The sequence below is a fragment of the Phascolarctos cinereus genome, unplaced genomic scaffold (genome assembly GCF_003287225.1).
Source record: "Phascolarctos cinereus isolate Bilbo 61053 unplaced genomic scaffold, phaCin_HiC Scaffold_726;HRSCAF=1367, whole genome shotgun sequence".
Taxonomy (NCBI): Eukaryota; Metazoa; Chordata; class Mammalia; order Diprotodontia; family Phascolarctidae; genus Phascolarctos; species Phascolarctos cinereus.
The window spans coordinates 117,165,006-117,185,403 of NW_027556098.1; the positions used below are offsets into that span (position 1 = coordinate 117,165,006).

The following is a 20,398-nucleotide window of genomic DNA, read 5'->3' on the forward strand; positions in this document are numbered from 1 at the left end:
TAAGGTGAAAACGTGGTCCCTGACATCAAAGAGCTCAAATTCCAATGGCCTAGAAGGATGTCTGCTTGCCCAGACCCTCCCTATTCCACTAAAATCATTGATAAGGTCCCCAAAAAACCAAGCCCTACTTATATCCTTGTTTTATGGATTAGGAAACTGAGGCATAGAGTTTATGGGACGTGCCCATGTGATAGAGCTAAGAATTTTAGAGATAGGATTGAATACAGGTTTTCTTGACTTCCACTCCAGCACTCTAGCCGTCTCTCAGCAAAGCCTGTGCTGGGGTGGGGGGTTAAGACAATGCTGCTGATCTCAATTAATTTAAAAAAATATTGAGTACCTTACTAAGTACCAGGCACTGTGCTGGTGCTGAAGATACCCAGACAAAGATTGAAACAATCCAAACTCTTAAAAGTCTGCAATCGATCAGAGGAGACATAAGTATATACAGAATAAATAGAAAACAAATACCAAGCTGATAAATACAAGGTAGTTAGTGAAGGAGGGGACAAAATGCTTTGGGGTCAGTAAAGTTTTCATGTTAAAAGTAAGATAATACCTGTGAGACCTTGGCTATTATCTCATAGTGAGATAATGCAGGTATACAAGGAGTATAATACAAAATGAAAAATGATAAATGTCTAGGAAAGCAATGAACAAAGTGTTATTAATGTACGGGGGGGGGCGCGGAGATTGTTTTTGACCCTCTGGTGACCAATCTCTGTTGTTGTTCAGTCATTTGCAATATGTCTGACTCTTCATGATCCCATCTGGGGTTTTCTTGGCAAAGATACTGAGTGGTTTGCCATTTCCTTCTACGGGTTATTTTACAGATGAGGAAACTGAGGCAAACAGGGTTGAATGACTTGCCCAGGCTCATACAGCTAAGCTAGTAAACGTCTGAGACCAGATTTGAACTCAGGTCTTCCTGACTTCAGGCCCAGAGCTCCATCCACTGTGCCACCTAGCTGGCCCATCCAATCCCTGTGATGTAATAAACAGCAGGAGAGTAGCTGCAGTGTTAAGGATTCAAGCTACTGATGTAATCTTCAGGAGTATCTTTAGCAACTGTTTCCTTTTTTGGGGGGAGGAGGAGCAGCCTGCAGCTTCACTGAAGAAAGGAAGGAAGGAGTGGGAGTACAGCCCCTGGCTCAGCATGTAGGGTATTTACAGGGCTGTTTGGAACTTTCTATCTCAGGATTCCTGGTTCTCATGGGGAGAGTGTGACTTCCAGTCTGCCCCCAGAGAACCTGAGACCTACAGATAGGTTCTCTAAGAAAAGCAGGCCTTTGTGGATTCCAGTCACTGGTTCTATTCACAGTATCACTTTGCCTCTTGCAAACAGAAGGAAAACAGAAAAGAGGCAATAGAGGCCCGGGGCATCTGATTTCCCAGGGTGGGGATCTCATAGATTAGGAGGGATTTGGAGAAGGTGCACTGCCCTGAGTCAAAGGGATGGATGATTTGATTTCTGGAATCATCTCGTCCAAGTAGCTATGATTTCCTTGAATCTGCTTTACTTAATTTAGATGTCCATATTAAATTGGGCCAGTAAATCTGGAGTTTAATAAAAATCAGCAAGGAAGAATTAGATTTAGAGATGGAAGGTATGTTTGAGGCTATGTAGTTCAACCTTCAGGGGAAGCTAGGTCAAGCAGTAGATAGAATGACAGGCCTCAAGTCAGGAAGACTCATCTTCCTGAGTTCGAATCTGGCCTCAGACACTTATTAGCTGTGTGACCCTGGGCAAGTCACTTAACCCTGTTTGTGTCAGTTTCCTCGTGTGTAAAATGAGCTGGAAAAGGGAATGGCAAACCATTGCAGTATCTCTGCCAAGAAAACCCCAAATATGGGATCACAAGGAGTTGGACATGACTGTCTATGACTGGACAACAGTCCAACCTCCTCATTTTATAGTTGAGGAAACTGAGGCCCTAATAAATTAAGTGATTTGTCCGAGGTCACATGAGTATTGAATGGCAGAGCCAGGATTTGAATTTACTTCTGAGGAACTCCAAATCCAGCTTTCTTTCTACCTTGGCCCTGGAGCTGGGCTTATCCACATTTCTGCTCTTCTTAATAGAAGCCTTGGCCCCATTCAGGCAGGGGAGAGGGACAGGAGATATTCAAAGGGATATTCAAACTTGTTAAGATACAATTAGACTGAGAGCTTTGGAGTTTGTCTGCTAGTCTCCAAACATCCTGAGTGACTTTTGTCTCTGTATATCTTCTAATGTGTAAATGGTTGTTTACACATTGTTTCCCCCATTAGAATGTAAGCTCCTTGAAGGCAGAGCTGATTTTCTTTTTGATTTCCTTTCTTTGTGTCCCCAGTGCTTAGCACAGAGCCTGGCAAAATGCCTCTTGATTGACTGACCTAAAGAGAATTGACTGTATTTGCCTTTGGGACCAATAAGTCCCACAATCCCCCGATGTCATCTTCCTTTCTAGTCAAAAGATGGATATAGATTGAGATCCTCTTGGCCCCATTTGCTTGTTTCTTTTGGTTCTTTCTTCTTTTTTGTTTTTATATATCCCATTTTTAAAAAATAATATTTTATTTTTCCCAATTACATGGCAAGACAATTTTTAGCATTCATTTTTACAAGATTTTGAGTTCCAAATTTTTCTCTCTCCCTTCACCTCTTCCAAAAATGGTAGTCAATTTGATATAGGTTATACATGTGCTGTCATGTAAAATATACTTCCATTTTAGTCAAAGTTGTGAAAGGAGAAAGATCAAAAGAAAAAAAAAACAGCAGAAAGAATAAAGTGAAAAAAGTGTGCTTCTGTCTGCATTCAGAGTCCATCAGTTCTTTATCTGGATGTGGATATAGATCCCATTTTAGCGGTAAGAGTGTAAATCAGTGGACTTGGAGTCTTGGGGGGCTGGTTGTAATCCCATTCCAGACAGTTCTTAGCTGTGTGACCCCAGATAATTAATTTAACCTTTTTGGGTCTCAGTTTTCTTATCTGCAAAATGAATATTACAATAGTACCTAATTTGTGGGATTGCTGTGAGGACCAGTAACCAAACATGAAATTCTTACTGTTTGCCAAGAACTACGCTGGGGATTCAAAGAAAGGGAAACACACTGCACATAAACAGCACACACACATACATACACATCCACGCTCACACACATGTACCCATCCATTCACGTATGCACACCATACATGTGCACACATCCACACTCACCATCCACACTGCACACATACACACACATACATATATACAGAGTCCTTATTCTTAAGGAGCATACAAGTGAAATGATGTACACATAGCCTTTGCAAACCTCGTGGTGCTATCTAAATGTGAGTTGTTCTCATGACTGTCTTTGCCTCATCTCTCCTCCCCTTGGCCCTGGCGCCGATCTGTCTATGTCATTCTGCTTCTCTCTCTCCACATGTCTCCAGACAAGCATGGTGTCAGTGGAAGGTCTGGCTAAGCTGGTGGACCCCTCCCAGCTGACAGAGGAATTTGAAGGCTCCCTAGACTACAACCATGACGAGTGGATAGACCTCCGGGTCTCTCTGGAGGAGTTCTTCAACAGTGCTGTTCATCTGCTCTCCCGCCTTGAGGACCTTCAGGAGATGTTGGCCCGCAAGGAGTTCCCGGTGGATGTGGAAGGCTCTCGGCGACTCATTGACGAACACACGCAGCTCAAGAAGAAGGTGCTGAAGGCCCCCGTAGAGGAGTTGGACAGGGAAGGGCAGCGGCTGCTTCAGTGCATTCGCTGCAGCGATGGCTTCTCGGGACGCAACTGCATCCCAGGCAGTGCTGACTTCCAGAGCCTTGTCCCCAAGATCACCAGCCTCCTGGACAAATTGCACTCTACCCGGCAACACCTGCACCAGATGTGGCATGTGCGCAAACTCAAACTGGACCAGTGCTTCCAGCTACGGCTCTTTGAGCAGGATGCTGAGAAGGTAAGGAGAGAGATGGGGAGAAGTGGCTATGGCAGGGCGGCCGCGTGCGGCCGTGATAGCTTTGTTGCTAAGGAAGCATTGCTTTCTTGTGATTGGACTTTGCAGTGAAGAATCTTTTACATTTCTGTGGTGCTCTTAATTCATTAAGATGCTTTTATATACACGATGCCAATATGACATCTCATCTTACCAGACCTCTGTGATGCAATAATGATTCTTTCCATTTTATAGACGACAAAATTAAAAGCCAGAGAGGCTAGAATACTGGTCTTGGGGGGGAGGGGTGTCAGGAAGACCTGAGTTTGAATCCTACCTCAGACACTTAATCCTTTGTTACTCTGGAAAAGTCACTTAGCCTCTCTACATCAATAATAGCACCTACATCACAGGATCGTGTGGATCAAATGAGGTATATATATGCATATATTTGTATGTATATACATGATATGTATGTATATATGTATATTATGTGTATGTATGCTATCATTAATATTAATTATTACTGACCCACAACAAAATTATGGTGAAGGCAAGGCTACAGTTCAGGTCTCTTTTATCTCAGCAAACAGCTCATTCCTTAACAGCAGTGTTTTTCTTTTCTTTCTTTTCTCTAACAGTATTTTTTCCAATTACATGTAAAGATAGATTTCAACATTCATTTTTGTAAGATTTTGAGTTCCAAATTTTTCTCCCTTCCTCTCTTCTCTCCCCCATCCCCAAGACAACAAGCAATCTGATATAGGTTATTCATGTGCAATCATGTTAAACATGTTTCCACATTAGTCATGTTGTGAAAGAAGCATCAGAACAAAAAAGGAAAACCATGAGAAAGAAAAAACAATCAAAAAAAGTGAAAATTATATACTTCGATCTGCATTTGGATTCCATAGTTTTTTTTTCCCTTTGGATATGGATAGTATTTTCTGTCATGAGTCTTTCAGAATTGTCTTAGATCATTGCGTTGCTGAGAAGAGCTAAGTCTATCATAGCTGATCATCACACAATGTTGTGATAACTGTGTGGTTCTGAAGAGCAGTGTTTTCCAACCGAGATTATACTATAGACCATTGGTTCTCAAAGTATCATTAACAGGGCAGGAGGGGGGCAGGTTTCTGAAACCCTTTCAAGGAGTCTGTGAAGTTAACATTATCCTCATAACAATGCTAATATGTTTTAATTTATAATACAGTTAATTTTGCTAGATATAATCCACCTAAACAAAAAGTCTTTGGAGGATACTCAAAGAATTTTTAGGAGTGTAAAGGCATCTTTGGATAAAAAAAATTTGAGAACCATTGCTATAGATTGTTAAATATCTAAAAATTATCTGCCATTGGGGATGGAAACTAGGAATCAGGGAGGCGGAGGAGGAGGAGGAGCACAATGTTGAGGATAGTAGGAACAAGATACAAAGAGAAGGAGGATAAGTTTTTTGAGCTTATAAGTTTTTAAGAATTAAGGACTTTACATTAATAAAAGTTTTATAAGCTGGTAAAAATTTGCTTTGGGCCCATGCTAGCTTGAAGATTGCTTTGCAGCACCATGGACAAACAATGACTCACTCCTTCCCTTCATCTTCTCTTGTGCTCTCCTTTGAAGTAACCTTATTACTTTTTGGTTTGTAGGTTCAGCCTTTAAAAGGGAGTTTTACCCCCATCCACACTGCCTTACATACTTTTCCTAAATTGTAATATACTGCTTCCAATTGGCAGTAGACCTAAATCATGGTCATTTTCCCATCACTTTTTAAAAATCAAAACTGAAACAAACATTAAATAGCATGCAATTCTTATAAAACTAAGCCTGAAAAAATTGAAATGTATAGGTATTTTTTCACTAATTCTATAGTGGTGAGTGAATTATTAAGATTTACAGTAAGCCTTTCAACTTTTTACATTAAAGGAAAAATTTTTAATATATATTCCCCTTTTGCTAAAATCACCTGTTTTCCATGATTTGACATTTCCCTTGCAAGATTGAATGTATATTCTTTATTTTTTCATCATGAAACCATTCATTATTGAATATTACATCTACCTTTGATGGAAGTCTATTTTTCCAAGTCTAGAAACTATATCCCATAGGATTTCAATAAGTTTTAAATCAGGGAAGTTAATTAAAGGCCATTGATGTAAGCTCATCTTTATTTCTTGGATAAATTTCTCAACCTTTTGTGATATATGTGATGGTACAAGTCCGTTGTTAGTTGCAGTGTTACACCTCCATTTGTGAATTTCTGTAATTCCAGAATAATCCTGCTTTTAAGTATATCAATATATTTATCAGAGTTTATCATTCCTTCAATGGGACAAGACTTAGAGTTTGGTTGGAAGTTAAAAAAAAATCCTCAAAACTGTTTTTGTGTGGATATTTTTTAATCTAATGGAGAAAAAACACATGTTGGATAGTCTCACATGGACTTCTAACAGTGGCCTTGAATGAAAACCTGAGTTTCATTGGTAAGAATGACCTTTTCCCAATCTCCAGTGCTCCAGTTTTGTATTCTCTTGCCCATGAAGGGCACTTTTCTTCGTAGCAACAGTTGGCAACTTTACAAAAAATTGATCTCACTGTTATTGTAACACCAAGACACCCCCTCTGCTTAAGGAGAAATCAATAGCACTGTCCAGCTGTCAGGTCCTTCTGACGGCCTTTGCTTTTTTTTTTTTTTTCCTGAGGATTAATTGGGTTATTGCATGGCAATAGTTTGCAAGTTCTTTCCACTGTTTGTCATTTTTGACTGCACTTCCTTTGTGCTTTGGAGAAACTAATCTTGTCTCACTTTGGGCTTGAATGATCTTTCCAATGCTTGACTTTCCCACACCAATGGGCACTGCGATATCTCTCATAGTCCTTTAGTAGCTTCAACTTTTGCACATTCCCTTGGAGGAATATCTTTTCTCAAAATTCACAGAATTAAAAATACAAAAAAAGAGAGCTCTGAAATCTGTGCGCATGGCACAAAATTCCATCACTCCACTGCACTAACAGAGAACTAACTAAACATGGGAAAACCAACTCAATCTAGTTTCATCTGGTCCAAGTCAAACTTCCCAGTCAGCCTGGTGTCAGCTGAAGCACACACACACACACACACACTCTCTCTCTCTCTCTCTCTCTCTCTCTCTCTCTCTCTCTCTCTCTCTCTCACTCTCTCTCTCTCTCTCTCATTGTTGTCAAAACATTATAAAAATTATTTCTTGTCTCAAGTAATTTTTACATTACTATTACTCCTATAAACTTCCTCCTATTTAAATACTGTGCTCAGGCTTTGAATAAACTTTTAAAAAAATAATTCATACTGAATTCTTAGCTTATCCTCAAATGTACATGTATGGAAAAGTATCAGTGCCCTGGATGGCTTTCATCAGCTGGTGGTGGCTTTGCTTTCACTAATGAAAGGGGATCTTTTCTATGAATGTTTTTTTTTCTCTTCTCTAATTAGAGAGATAAGTGCAGTTTTTTCCCCCATTTCTAACATTCCATTCCTTGAGTTTTTCTCCATCACATTCTGGTGCCTCCTACTGGGAACCCTTTCTCTAGGGACTGGGGATTGAGCTCAGTTTTCAAAGAGCAGATATATGGCTTGGAGTCAAATTCCTGGGGCATGGCCTTGTTTCCCAGATCCCTTCTTTTGATATCCTCCGTGTCCAGACTGCAGAGTAGGGGGCAGAACCTTACCACAAACCTACACAGAGACACCTGTGGAAAATATGGACATTCCAGATGAGCTCCTGACTGCCTCTCTCTGAGGCTCAGCAACTATACAGAACAAATGTAGCTGAAGCAGCACCCTACCATCAAGGTGAACGGTTTATAAGCTGCTCAGAGCAGCATGGTATAGTGCATAGAATAGTGCCTCTGGAGTCAGACAACCTGCTTGTAATGCTTACTACTTATGTGAAAGTGGAAAAATACCTTAATCTCCATGGACCTCATTTTCTTTATCTATTAAAGAGGTATTGGACTAGAATCAGGGGTGGGGAACCTGCAGCCTCAAGGCCACCTCTAGGTCCTCAAGTGCAGCCCTTTGACTTAACCCAAACTTCACAGAACAAATCCCCTTAATAGAAGGATTTGTTCTGTAAAACTTGGACTCAGTCAAAAGGCCACACCTGAGGACCTAAAAAGTCTCAGGTTCCCCAGCCCTAGATTAGATCAAGGCTGCTTAGTCTGAGGTCTACTAGATTTCAGGGGGTCCATGAACTTGGGTGAAAAACATTTTATCTTTGTTTTTGCTAACCTCCAGTGGAAATTTATCATCTCTTTAAAGTATTTAAAAACATTATCCTCAGAAGGGGTCCATATTCATCATACTGACAAAGGGGTCCCTGACACATTAAAGATTAAGAACCCCTGGACTAGATGAACCCTTCTAGCTCTAGATGAATGATTGTTTCCTCTCACATTCCTCAAAACATTTTGCCCTATGAATCTCACAAAAGGCAGCCTGACTTGGATATTCACATGTTATTCTGTTAACATTAATAATTACCAGCATTTATATGGTAGTTTAAGGTTTACAGAGCACTTTCCATAGGCCATCTCATCTGATCCTCAGATGAGATGTAAAGTAGGTGCTGTCGTTATCCCCACTTTATAGATGAGGAAACTAAGGCTGAGGGCGATTAAGTAACTTCCCCAGGGTCACACAACTAGGACATGATTGAGGCAGGATTCAGACTCAAGGCTTTTTACTCCAAGTCCAACTTCACCACACCACCTAGTCGTCTGCTGCCACTATCATTGATTGTTATGTAGGCTTCACCTAAATATTTTCTTTTTCTCTAAGCCAGGTGCATGTGAAGCTTCAGGAGCTCAACCCTGGTATACCATCCTAGCTGTCTTCTTTCACCTCTTTCTCCCACGTACATATTCTGAAAATTCACCCTTTCTCTAACCAAGACAGAAAATAAGAAAGACTAGATATGTACGGCATCTCAATAATGAAGGTGTAAAATTCCCTTGTGCTACGTTCTCTAATCTGAAGGAGGTGATTTTACCCTTTACTCTTAAAGAAGAGTCACCCTCACCACCCCTCCCTTCTCTCCAACTTCTAGTCAGCTTTCTAGTGGGAGCTGCTAACCAAGGGTAACTTATAATTTACATACAATACTTTTCTTAATGCCCTAGCAACACAAAAACACATAGTAACTTTAAAACTGTATAGTCTGTCCTTTGTGTAAGCCCCTTCTAAGTCTGTTTTTCCAAAATGATCCATGCCATTATACAGAAGATAATTTCATCTACCTATCCCACTTACCCATCTAAAGGTCTAAACACATTTAAAGTGTTGTTGCGTTTTTTTTCTTTTATGGCACTCTCCCCACCCCTGGAATTACTGAATTTCATTCTGATGTTCTCCAAAAGATTCTTGGAATTGACTTGAGCTCCCCAACTTTGTCAAAAGCCTCAGCCCTCTGAGAATTTTCAAAACAGGGGGGGATTTTCAGACTCCCTTCTGCTTTTCTCTCTCTCAGCGCTGTGGCAAACTAGACTAGATAAAGATTTTCCCTCAACCTCCTCTTTCTGGGGAACAGAGCAGAAAGAAGGTTCACTCAGTTCTCCTTCCCCTGTTTAAAAGACTAAGATCGTGGGATTTGGGGCCGGAACGGACCTTTGGGATCATCTAGTTCAGGGGTGAGGAACCTGTGACCTTGAGGCCACATGTGGCTCTCTAGGTCCTCAAGTTCAGCCGTCTGACTGAGTCCAAGTTTTACAGAACAAATCCTTTTATTAAGGAGATTTGTTCTGTGAAGTTTGGGTTCAGTCAAGGGCTGTACTTGAGGACCTAGAGGGCCACATGTGGCCTTGAGGCCACAGGTTCCCTGCCCCTCCTTTAGAGTTGGATAAGTTGAGACTCAGATAATTTAAGTGACTTGGTCAAAGTTACATGGGTAGGATAGAGTTGAGATAGCAATAATAATAATAACAATAAATGATAATAATAGATAACATTTATGTATTGCCTACTATGTGCCAGGCACTGTGCTACCAAGTCTTCTAACTCCAGGTCCAGTTTTATTGGATTTATAATATATAAATTATAAAAATAATTTATTTTATTTTATCCAGTCTTTCAAAGACAAATAGTTCAGCACTGAGTCCTGAGCCCGTTGACCCAAGGCAGCTTGGTATGGTGGAAAGAACAATGGATTAAGAGTCCAAGAACCTAAGTTTGAATTGTGGCTCTGCTACCCACTAGCTATGTAACCTTGGGCAATGGACTCCACCCCTCTGGGACTCAGTTTTCTCATCTGTAAAATAAGGGGATTGGACTAGATGACCCCCCCCAGCTCCAAAACGCAATGATTCACATTCTTGTTTGGTGCTTGGGGTCCTCGAGGGATGTAAGTTTGTGTTAGTGGCTGTGTTTTTGTGCCTGTAGACTGGGTTTTCAGCACCAAGGTGGGGTACATGCTAGAGAGGGTCTCTGGCTGGCTGGCCTCTCTTGTCCTCCTCCCTCTCCTCCATACTCTCATAGCCACAGCCCTCTGAGTCAGGGCTCGGTGCCAGTCTCCTGAGCAGTGCCCTTTCCCTGACTGGGCAGCTTGTAATGAGCTCTCCCTCATTTTCCTGGGTTTGTTTTTGAGTCTTTGAAGAATGTGAATGGGGTTTGAGCAGAAAGGTGTGGTTTCTGGGGGAAGAAATACAAACAAAAGACCAAGGATCTTGAAGAAACTGAGCAAAGGTCCTAAAGGAAATGAAACAGTGGGCCTAAGTTCAGTTTAGCCCAACAGACTCAGATGAAGTCCTACTGTGGTACGGTTGAGAGAGGCCCTGGGTTCAAATCCTCTTTCTGTCACTTACTACTTGTAGGATGTTGGGTGACTCATTTAACTTCTTAGGTCCACCACTTCCTCATTGAGAAAATCAGAAGATAGACTAAATGATCTAATGTCCATTCCAGCTCTGAATCTATGCTCCTAGGTTTTACTGCTGTTCAGTCCTTTCAGTCGTGTCTGACTCTTCATGACTCTATTTTGGGGTTTTCTTGGCAAAGATACTAGAGTGGTTTGCCATTTCCTTCTCCAGTTCATTTTACAGATGAGGAAATTGAGGCAAACAGTTAAATGACTTGCTCAGGGTCACACAGCTAGAAAGTGTCTGAGGTCAGAGTTGAACTCGGGTCTTCCAGACTCCAGGCCCAGTACTCTGTCCACTGCATCACCTAGCTACTCCATGATCCTAGGTGTAAGGCACTAAATAATAGCAGTCAGGAATCCATGAATCCGCATAAGAGGCAAAGGGAAACACCAGGCTGGACTCTGGGCTTCTGTAGAATGTGTCACTACAATCTGTTAAGTTCTCCCTTGCCCCTTTATTTCCTCTGCGGTTTTCTTGGGGCAGAGGGGAGGGAAGAAGGGGATACAAAGGGCTGCTCTAAATTTGTTTGCTCCAATGAGACATCAGAGAGTTCTGTGTCTGGGGACCTGGGGTATGAGTACAGAGCGTGGGCACCACCGGAAAGTGAAAAGAAAAACCACCGATACACAGAGGACCAGGCAGATCTTTCCGGCTCTTGCGGCCTTTAGTGGAGCCTGGAATTTTGCTATACCTGTCTGTAAGACAGTGTGATATAGCAGAAAGGTTACCGTATTCCAGTCCAGAAGGCCTTTTGTTCTCATCTCAGAAACAGCTAGGTTATGAAGGATAGAGCCCTGGGCCTGGAGTAAGGAAGCCTCCAGTTCACATTCTCTGGCCTCAGACACTTACTAACTGTACAATTCTGGGCCAATCGCTTAACCGCTGCCTGCCTCAGTTTCTCCCACTGTAAAATGGAGATAATAATATCACCTACCTCCCAGGGTCGTGAGGATCAGATGAGATACTTTGTAAAGAGCTTAGCACAGTGTCTGGGTGCCTACTAAATACTTATTTCCTTCCCTTCTCCCACTAACTAGTAGTGTGAGCTTGCAAATCACCCTCTGAAACTCAGTTGGCATAATGGATAGAGAGTTGACCTTAAAGTCAGGAAGACCGGGATTCAGTTCTTACCTGTGTTTCTCAACATCTTTGCATCTTCAGGCAATATTCCAAGATTATAAATTGCAGAGCAGGTGATGCTTTGTGTAGGTAGGAGAGTTCTTCACTTGGACCATAATTTTAGAGTTTAAAGGGACCTTTGAATCTATGGAGCCCAACTCCCTCATTTTACAAATGGAGAAAGTGTCACAGAGAGACTAAGTGATTTTCCTAGGATCACACAGCTAGTATTTACACTGAGGTCTTCCTGCCTCTGAGTCCAGAACTTGATCTACTATGTCACCTAGGAATTCCCTGCCATGATGAAATCACAAGTCTGGTGAAAACAAAGAAACAAGAACCCTTTTGCATACACAGCTGCGTCATTACACAAGTGCCAGCGATGAGCCACTGAACTTAATGATGCTGGCCTTGAGGTGAAGGCTTAAAGTCAGTCACTGGGTTTGTACTCGGATTTTGATAGAACCTGCCTGACATCTTGTTCCACTGGCATAGTCTTTGAAGAGCCTGGGATTACTTACATAAGACAGTAACCTCAGTGGTGGTTTTGGGGTGAGGGAGAAGTAACCTTAGGAGCAGCTCTTGCCATCTGAACAGGTTTCTCATGTAGAAAGTCCACAGAGGCTCTAAGGGCCCAGCCTACGTCAGGCTTTCTCCCTCAAGCTACCCTGAAATAGTTCAATGTTGAAATTCAGCGATTCATGCCCTACATTCTCCAGGGGTACTCACTTACGGAATATGCATACATTTGTTGTTCAGTCATTTCAGTCATGTCTAACTCTTTGTGACCCTATTTAAGGTTTTCTTGGCAAAGACAGACTATTTGTTTACCATTTCCTTCTCCAGCTCATTTTACAGATGAGGAAACTAAGGCAAACAGGGTTACTTTACTTGCTCAGGGTCACACAGCTAGGAAGTGTCAGAGGTCAGATTTGAACCCAGGAAGATGATCTTCCTGACTTCGGGTCCAGCAGTCTATGCACTGTGCCACCTAGATGCCTTACTCTACTATTATGTTAAGAAGCTAGAGGAGGTAGGAAGTTAGGTAAAACAGCATTCCTGCCCTCTAGGAACTCAACAGTTTAGTCTTCCACAATGACTTCTCTCTACAAAGACACTTCAGCCTCTGAACAATTAGCAACATGAAGGGCACCCTCAAGAACCATCTGGGCACGTCTTCAGGATTCTAGGCTGTCCAGGGCCTCAGAGAGCACACACAATGCAAGTTATGCTCTAGATCTCCTGGAACGTGCCCTGTTGCCCTCTGGTGTCAGTCTCAGCCTCTAATCTCCCTCCTCATATAATAATTCCTTGTCTGATTACTTTTATATTCCTTCTTTTTCCTTCCTTCCTTCCTTCCTTCCTTCCTTTTCCTTCCTTCCATTCCTTCCTTCCTTCCTTCCTTCCTTCCTTCCTTCCTTCCTTCCTTCCTTCCTTCCATCCTCCTTTCATTCCTTTCTTCCTTCCTTTTCTCCTTCTTCCTTCTTCACCTCCATCTTCTTCTCTTCATCTTCCTCTACCTCCACCTTCTCCTACCCTTCCTCCACCTTCTCCTCTTCCTCCTTTTTCTTTCTTCTTTTTCTCCTTCTCTTCCCTCTCCCCCTCCTTTTTTTTCATCGTCTCCTCCTTTTTCTCTGAGTCTTTTACTCTTCTTCCAAAAGCAGAGAATGAGAAGAGAGGAGTAGCAGGGCTAGTTTGGAAATTTTCCTAATTGCTAGTAAAGAAATTCTCAGGTCTTAACCTAAAATCTACAATAAAATGTGTTGGGCGGAAGGGAGCTGGTAGGAAAAAGAAGAAAAACAATTTCTTCTGAATTGCTTGAAGAATGATTCAAAATATCTATTCAAGACTCAGAGTTGACTTATTTGGTGCTCTTGAAAGTGGGAGGGAGGGTTGACCATTCGGGGTGAGGACTCAGTGTTCACATCTTTATCTAAACAAGGAAATGTTCAGTGACCTGTGGTGGGGAGCAGCAGCACATTCAGTCACTTTCCAGCCTTCTGATGGGAGGCTGAGCAGGTGTAATCTCCAGCCTGAGTATCTGGCCCATCCTTAGAAAATCTGGAGAGTCATCATCAGGTCAGCTTCCATTCAGCACATTGGGTGGGCCAGCCATGACTCAGATTCAGAAGCCGGTTTGAAATCCTGGCACTGTTACCTTCTGCCTCACTGCTGCCAGAAATGGTGCCTCCAATCCCACCCACTAACCCTAGAACAAGAGAAGACTCAAGTAGAAGGCCCCTAGACCCTGTGGTCATTCCCCTTTCCCAATAGCACATGTGAAACTATAGAGTTACCTTTCTCTCCCTCCAGTTACATCTAGTTAGGGGTGTGCCTGTGGGGAGGAGGCTGCTGTTCTCTTCTCCAAGGCCATTTATTCTTCCTTTCCTTTCAAGACCTTAATGATTTAATGCCTGATGTTCCAGGCATCATCTTTGTCCTCCTAGAAGAGTTTGGGAAAGAAAACACACAAAATAAATAATTTAGTATAAGCAAGTATAAGATACATTTTCCAGATAGTATTTATAAAGCATATAGCACAGTGCTTGACACATAGGAGGCCTCAATAAATACTTGTGGGGCAGGTAGGTGGTGAAGTGGATGGAGCACCAGCCCTGGGGTCAGGAGGACCTGAGTTTAAATCTGGCCTCAGACACCTGATATTTAGTAGCTAAGTGACCCTGGGCATGTCACAACCCCAACTGCCTCGCAATAAATAAATGAATGAATAAATAAATACTTGTTCCTTTCCTTTCCTCCATTTTATGTAAATCCAGAAAATTTGGATGTTAATCGTATTTTGTCTCTAAAATATTATGCATGAAATTATGCATATATAAAACTTTTTACTGTATATAATAGTTTTTAAAATGTGAAAGTAAGTATAATATGCTCCATTTCCCAGCCTCCTTTTAATCCTGGGGTAGCAAAGGAAGAGGAAAGGAAGAGCTATTCTATGCCCTCAAGTCCCTAGTGCAGTGTTTGTGGGTTCCGTCAATGTATTTAACCCCAAAAGTAGCCAAATAAGCTGCTGTAAACTTGCTACACAAGGACAGTGCTTCCCCTCCCCCCCCATTTAAGAATATTTTTCCTGGTATCCTAATGGGAAAAAAATAAAAGAGGGAAAAAAAAATTCCTCAGCCATTTGGAAAATGTTGAAATAATTTATTTTAAATTACCTTAGGAGCCAAGGAAGAAGAGAGAAAATATGGTATTTTACAGCTCATAATAGTTAACTACACATTACTGAGTAAAATGTAAAACTGAACTAAATCTCCAATGTAAAATGAATAACACATCATTTCATCAATGAACTTGAACTAACTACTGCTCTGTGTCCACTCATGGCTCAAAGGAATCAGTGATGGAGAAGGACACAGGAGAGACATTTTATGATGAGGTCAAGGCAAGTAGTTTATATTCACGTCTAAATTTTTTGAGATGTGCATTTTTCCTGCTGTACTTGGTTTTGCTTGAGGGCCGAAACATACAATGCAGCTGTAGACGTGGACTTCTGTCAAGTAGAGAAGTATATATTGATCGTTTGCCTTTATGTATTAATAAAAGGCATCTAATAAGTGGATAGAGTGCTTGGCCTGGATTCAGGAAGGCCTGAGTTCAAATCCAGCCTCAGGTACTTACTACATGTGTGACCCTGGGTAAAAGTCACTTAATCCTGTTTGCCACAGTTTCCTCATCTGTGAAATGAGCTAGAGAAAGAAATGACAAATCACTTCAATATCTTTGCTAAGAGAACCCCAAATAGGGTCACAAAGAGTTGGGCGTGACTGAAACAACTGAACAACAACAGAAATCTTTACATATAAAATGAAAAGGGATTAAATCAGATGTCATCTCTTCTGCCTCTAAATTCTATGATTATCATATCCTGGGTGAGTCTTGTTCATGTTTTCCCATCAATCTTCCATAGATACCTAGTATTTCAGAGGCCTTCTCATCTTGGGCCTACCAATGTCTACTTGGGCCTCTCATTTGTTTGTTTCTTATTCTTTTATCATAACTGGTCCTCTTCCTTTTCCACTCATCCTGTATTGGCTGGGGGATGGCAGCAGGAGGGAGAGAAGGAGGGAGAGACTGGAAGAGTAGTTGGAGAAAGCACATTAGCCATCAGAATGCAACAGGGTTAGTTATGGAAAGTTTCTTGGAGGTAGGGATGTCTTAAAGGAAGTGATACATTGACTTAGGGTTTTCTCTTCTAAAAACTATAACTTTGGTATTATATCTTTTCCCCTAAATTCCTTTCCTTGATATTCAAGGCCCTCAACAGTTTGGTGCTACCCAATTTTTTTTTCAGTTTTATCTTACATTGCTCCTGTTAGTACACTATATGCTTTAGCTAGAAGCAGCACAGTATAATTGGATAGAGTTTTGGGCTTGTAGTCAAGAAGACCCAGGTTCAAGTCTTGCCTTGACTGTGTGACCCTGGATAAATCACTTAATCTCTCTGGATCTTTGTTTCCTTATATGCTAAGGGCCCTCTAAGGTCCCTTCCATCTCCAACTCTATGATCCTATGACTCCTCCCTGCATTCATCTACCTCACTTAATCTCTCTGGGACTCAGTTTCCTTGGAAGGAAAATGAAGAGATTGGAATTGATGACCTTTAGAATGTCTCCTGGCTCTAAATCTATAATCCTATAGATTCTCTTTCTGAATATACCCTACATGCTTCTACCTTCCTGCTCAGCTTTCCCTGGAAATAGCACAATTATCGATGGATTCTTTCTAGCTGTTGAGCATGGGGCTGTGAGAACTCACCTCTGCTACCTGGTTTCTAGCCATAACATTAGATGGGTGCTGAGTCATATTACCTAGATTGAGAAGGAAAGAAGCTTTCTGTTGGTACTGGGGAAGATGCTCCTTGATTCGGAACTTATATATTCCTTGAAAATTGGACAAAGAAGTGGTGGAAGGGAAGGGATGGGAAGGGAAAGATTGAGAGATCTTATCTCTGCTGGTCCTCATAATGTGGAATGCAGGAGGTACAAAACAACCTATCTCTGTGCTTTTGCACAGGCTTTCTCCTCATCTCTCCTCACCTCACTCCACTTCTCCTCTTCTCACCTCTCCTCACTTCTGCTTCCTAGAATTCTTTGCTTCTTTTGAGATTTGATCCAAATGCCATCCACTCTAAGAGGCCTGTCCTGCTTTCTGCAGTTGGGAATGTCCTCCCCTATCACCAAATTACTTTGGATTTACTTAAGTGTGTTCACATTTTTTTTAAATTAAAGGTAAAGGCATTGCTTAGTATTTTACTTTGTTTTCCTAAGGTCTAGCCTATAATAGCTAACTCTTATCTAGAACTTGAAGGTTCACAAAGCACTTTCCAAACAATATTGCATTTGATCCTCACAACAACCTTGGAGCCTGGAAGGGTGCGTGTTATTATTCCCATTTTACAGAAGATGAGCTTGAGGCAGAGGGAGGTTAAGTAACTTCTCCAGAGTCTCACAGCTGATAAGTGTCTGAGGTAGGACTCAAACTCGGGTCTTCCTGACACCAGGTGCAATGCTTTGTGCACTACACTACATAGCTCCCATCGCACTCAAAATGAATTGCTTGTTGAATAAATGAATGAATCTGGATTTGACAGGGGAACTGAAGAGGGAAATGGAGAATAACATGGACGAAGGCATGGAGGTAGGAACTGGCAAAAGTCTCAAAGGCTTGGATAATTCAGTGGATTCCAGCACAGGCTTTTTGAGATGGCGATGGAAACGCACAGTGCATCTTGTTGGGAAAAGCTGCCCCTTCCCTCTGCGTGGTGCCCTCTGGTTATAACTGACGAGTTAAGCCTCCACTGCATTAACAGGAGCATGCGGCTGGGGCACTCCTCATTAGCCGGGACTGTCTGGTGTGTTCTGTCTCTTTGTAGTCCCAGTGCACACTGAGCTGTCTTTCTAGCTACTCTGGAGCAGGCTGGATGTAGGTGTCTGGTCTGTAATCAAACCCCATTACTGAAGGAAGGGGATGATCCTTTTTTCCATTAGGAGCCCATTTATTTTATTAGAAGTCATTAAGTAGAGTCATCAAAGATGTGCCTTGGGAAGCTGTAATGGATATGCACTATACAAAGGAGGGACTCCCCTCCTTCCACCACTGTTTCCTAGCGGACTAGGGTTGATAGAAGCTGGGGCACTCATTTTAGAACCACAGTATCTAAACATTGTAAGGTTCAAATGTGTGCCAATAGAATGTAAGCTCCCTGAAGGTATGAGCTCTGTCTATTCCCGACACCCAGCATAATAACTGATACATAGTGGGTGCTTAATGAATGCTTGTTGGTTGACTGATTGATGGATTGAAGGGACCATGCATGGCATCAATTCCTGCTTCCTTCCTAATTCAGGAATCCCTGAATCATTGTGGATAGGTTGTTGTCCTTTGTAATCAAGGAGGACCAAAATGACGTCACTATGTGTGGGTCAAGATACAGTGTGTCTGGCTGTGGCTGATCAGACCAATACCAGCTCGGAAGGCTCTACCACAGGTCAGGTACAAAGAGTTTGTGTAACATCTGGGGTGGATGCTCTAAATCTGCACCTAACACATTTTCCCTGTGCTGCTGTCATTCTACTTTGCTCTTAGAGCACAGCGCCTTTTTTGATGCAAGCATGCCATGCTGGGCAGTCCTATGCTGGCATCTCCCATGTCTCACAATCAATTCCAAAGTTCTTCAGAGAGACCTTGGGAGTGACCTTGGATTGCTTCTTCTGACCTCTGGGTGAGCCCTGGCCTTTTGTGAGTTCTCTGTAAAACAGTCTTTTAGTCTATTATTATCCCTAAATTACTATCCTTAAATCATTATATGGGAAAACTGAAAGATGATTTAGAGCCCATCTAGCCCTACTCACATATTTTACAGATAAGAAACCTAAAGCCCCTTGAGGTGAAGTGACTCATCCAAAGTCATATTAGTTGCAGAATTAGAACTCAAACCCAGGTCTTCTGAGTCGAAGTTCAGCGCTCTCTCACCACATGCTGCCTCCTTTCTGGGGCGGGCCTTAGAGGTGATCATCAGGATATCAGAGTAGATATCTGCATGTGAAACATAGCACTTCCTGACTCCTATTACAACCCCAAAGTAAGCAAACCCTGTGTTTATACTTTAACACAGACACATGGGTGGTTCATTGGTAGATTCTTGCCTGCCACATGGGAGGTTTGGATTTAATTCCTGGCTCACACAAATGTGATTTTGGAGACAAAGTCACGTAGTGGAAAGAATTTTGGGTCTGGGGTCAACAGTTGTGGGTTCAAATCCCATCTCTGTTACTACCTCCCTCTGTGACCTCGGGGAGGTCCCTTTATATCCTCTCAGACCCAGTTTTGTTACCTGTAGTGTAAAGGGGTTAGATGAGATGGCTTTTAAGATTCATTCTAGCTAGAAATTTATAATTTGAAGACTCTCAATTCTTCTACTTGCTTTCATCTCTCTGGCCTCCTGTCAAGGAAGGGAGCTATACCTGCTGATTGCTAAGGTCTATTCTAGCTCTGAATCTTTAATTCTATGACTTTCTGTCATAGCCAAGCTTTGAGCTTGGCTACCCAAATTCCAAAGCCTTTTGGGGAAGGAGGTATAGTAGTAGTATAGTAGCAAGAACAATTAATTTTTCTTAATTGAATTGTAAACACTTTTTGTCACATGGAAGAATTGGATTTGTTCTGCTTGGCCCCAGGGGAAAAGCTAGGAATATTGGTGGGAGTTGCCCAGAAACAGAGCTATCCAAAAAGAAGGCTGCCTTGGGAAGTTCTCCATCATAGGGTATCTTCAGTTGGATAATCACCTGTTGAAGAAGGGATTCCTGTTCAGGTCTGGATTTAACTGGATAGATTCTTTGATCCTTTGAATTTTTGTAGTCTTAATTACCCTTAGGTTACTAAACTTTCTAGGCTTGTTCTAAGGCGGGGATTTTCCCTATACCTCCCATTTATTTAGTCTTTATTAATTTATTTTTTAACATTCATTTTTTTTAATGTTGAGTTCCAAATTCTCTTCCTCCCTCCAGACCCTTCCCCATCCATTGAGAAGACAAACAATACAATATTAGTTATATACGTGACATCACGCAAAACATATTTCCATATTATATGGCAAGGATTCTTAACTGGTTTTGTGTCATGGACACCATTGGCTGAACGGTGAAGCCTGGGGACCCCTTTTTCAGAATAAGGTCTGTTGCCACTGTTCATAATTGAAGGAAATGCTGAATTTCAGTTAGAGGCTAGTGAAAATAAAGATGTAATTTTTTGCCATCTAAATACACATACCCCAGAAAATCTACCCTCATAACCCTGGGGCTCTGTAGACCCCTGGATAAGAATCCTGGTTCTAAGGCCACCTTGAAAATGATAAGCGCTTTTGCTACTTCTTGGAAATAGGTCTCCAGGTAGAAGAGTCGACCTTCTTCCATGCCTATTTTGAGCTGCGTTGAAATAATGACTGACATTGTGTTTATGT

General features: G+C 41.8%; 1 protein-coding gene across 1 annotated transcript in view; it reads left to right on the forward strand.

Annotated features, from left to right (window-relative positions):
• Positions 1–20,398, forward strand: part of KALRN (kalirin RhoGEF kinase) — a 709,132-nt gene that overhangs the window by 345,739 nt on the left and 342,995 nt on the right. Inside the window, 1 exon segment of the mRNA XM_078146745.1 lies at positions 3,418–3,930. Coding sequence (XP_078002871.1) covers positions 3,418–3,930 — 513 coding nt within the window.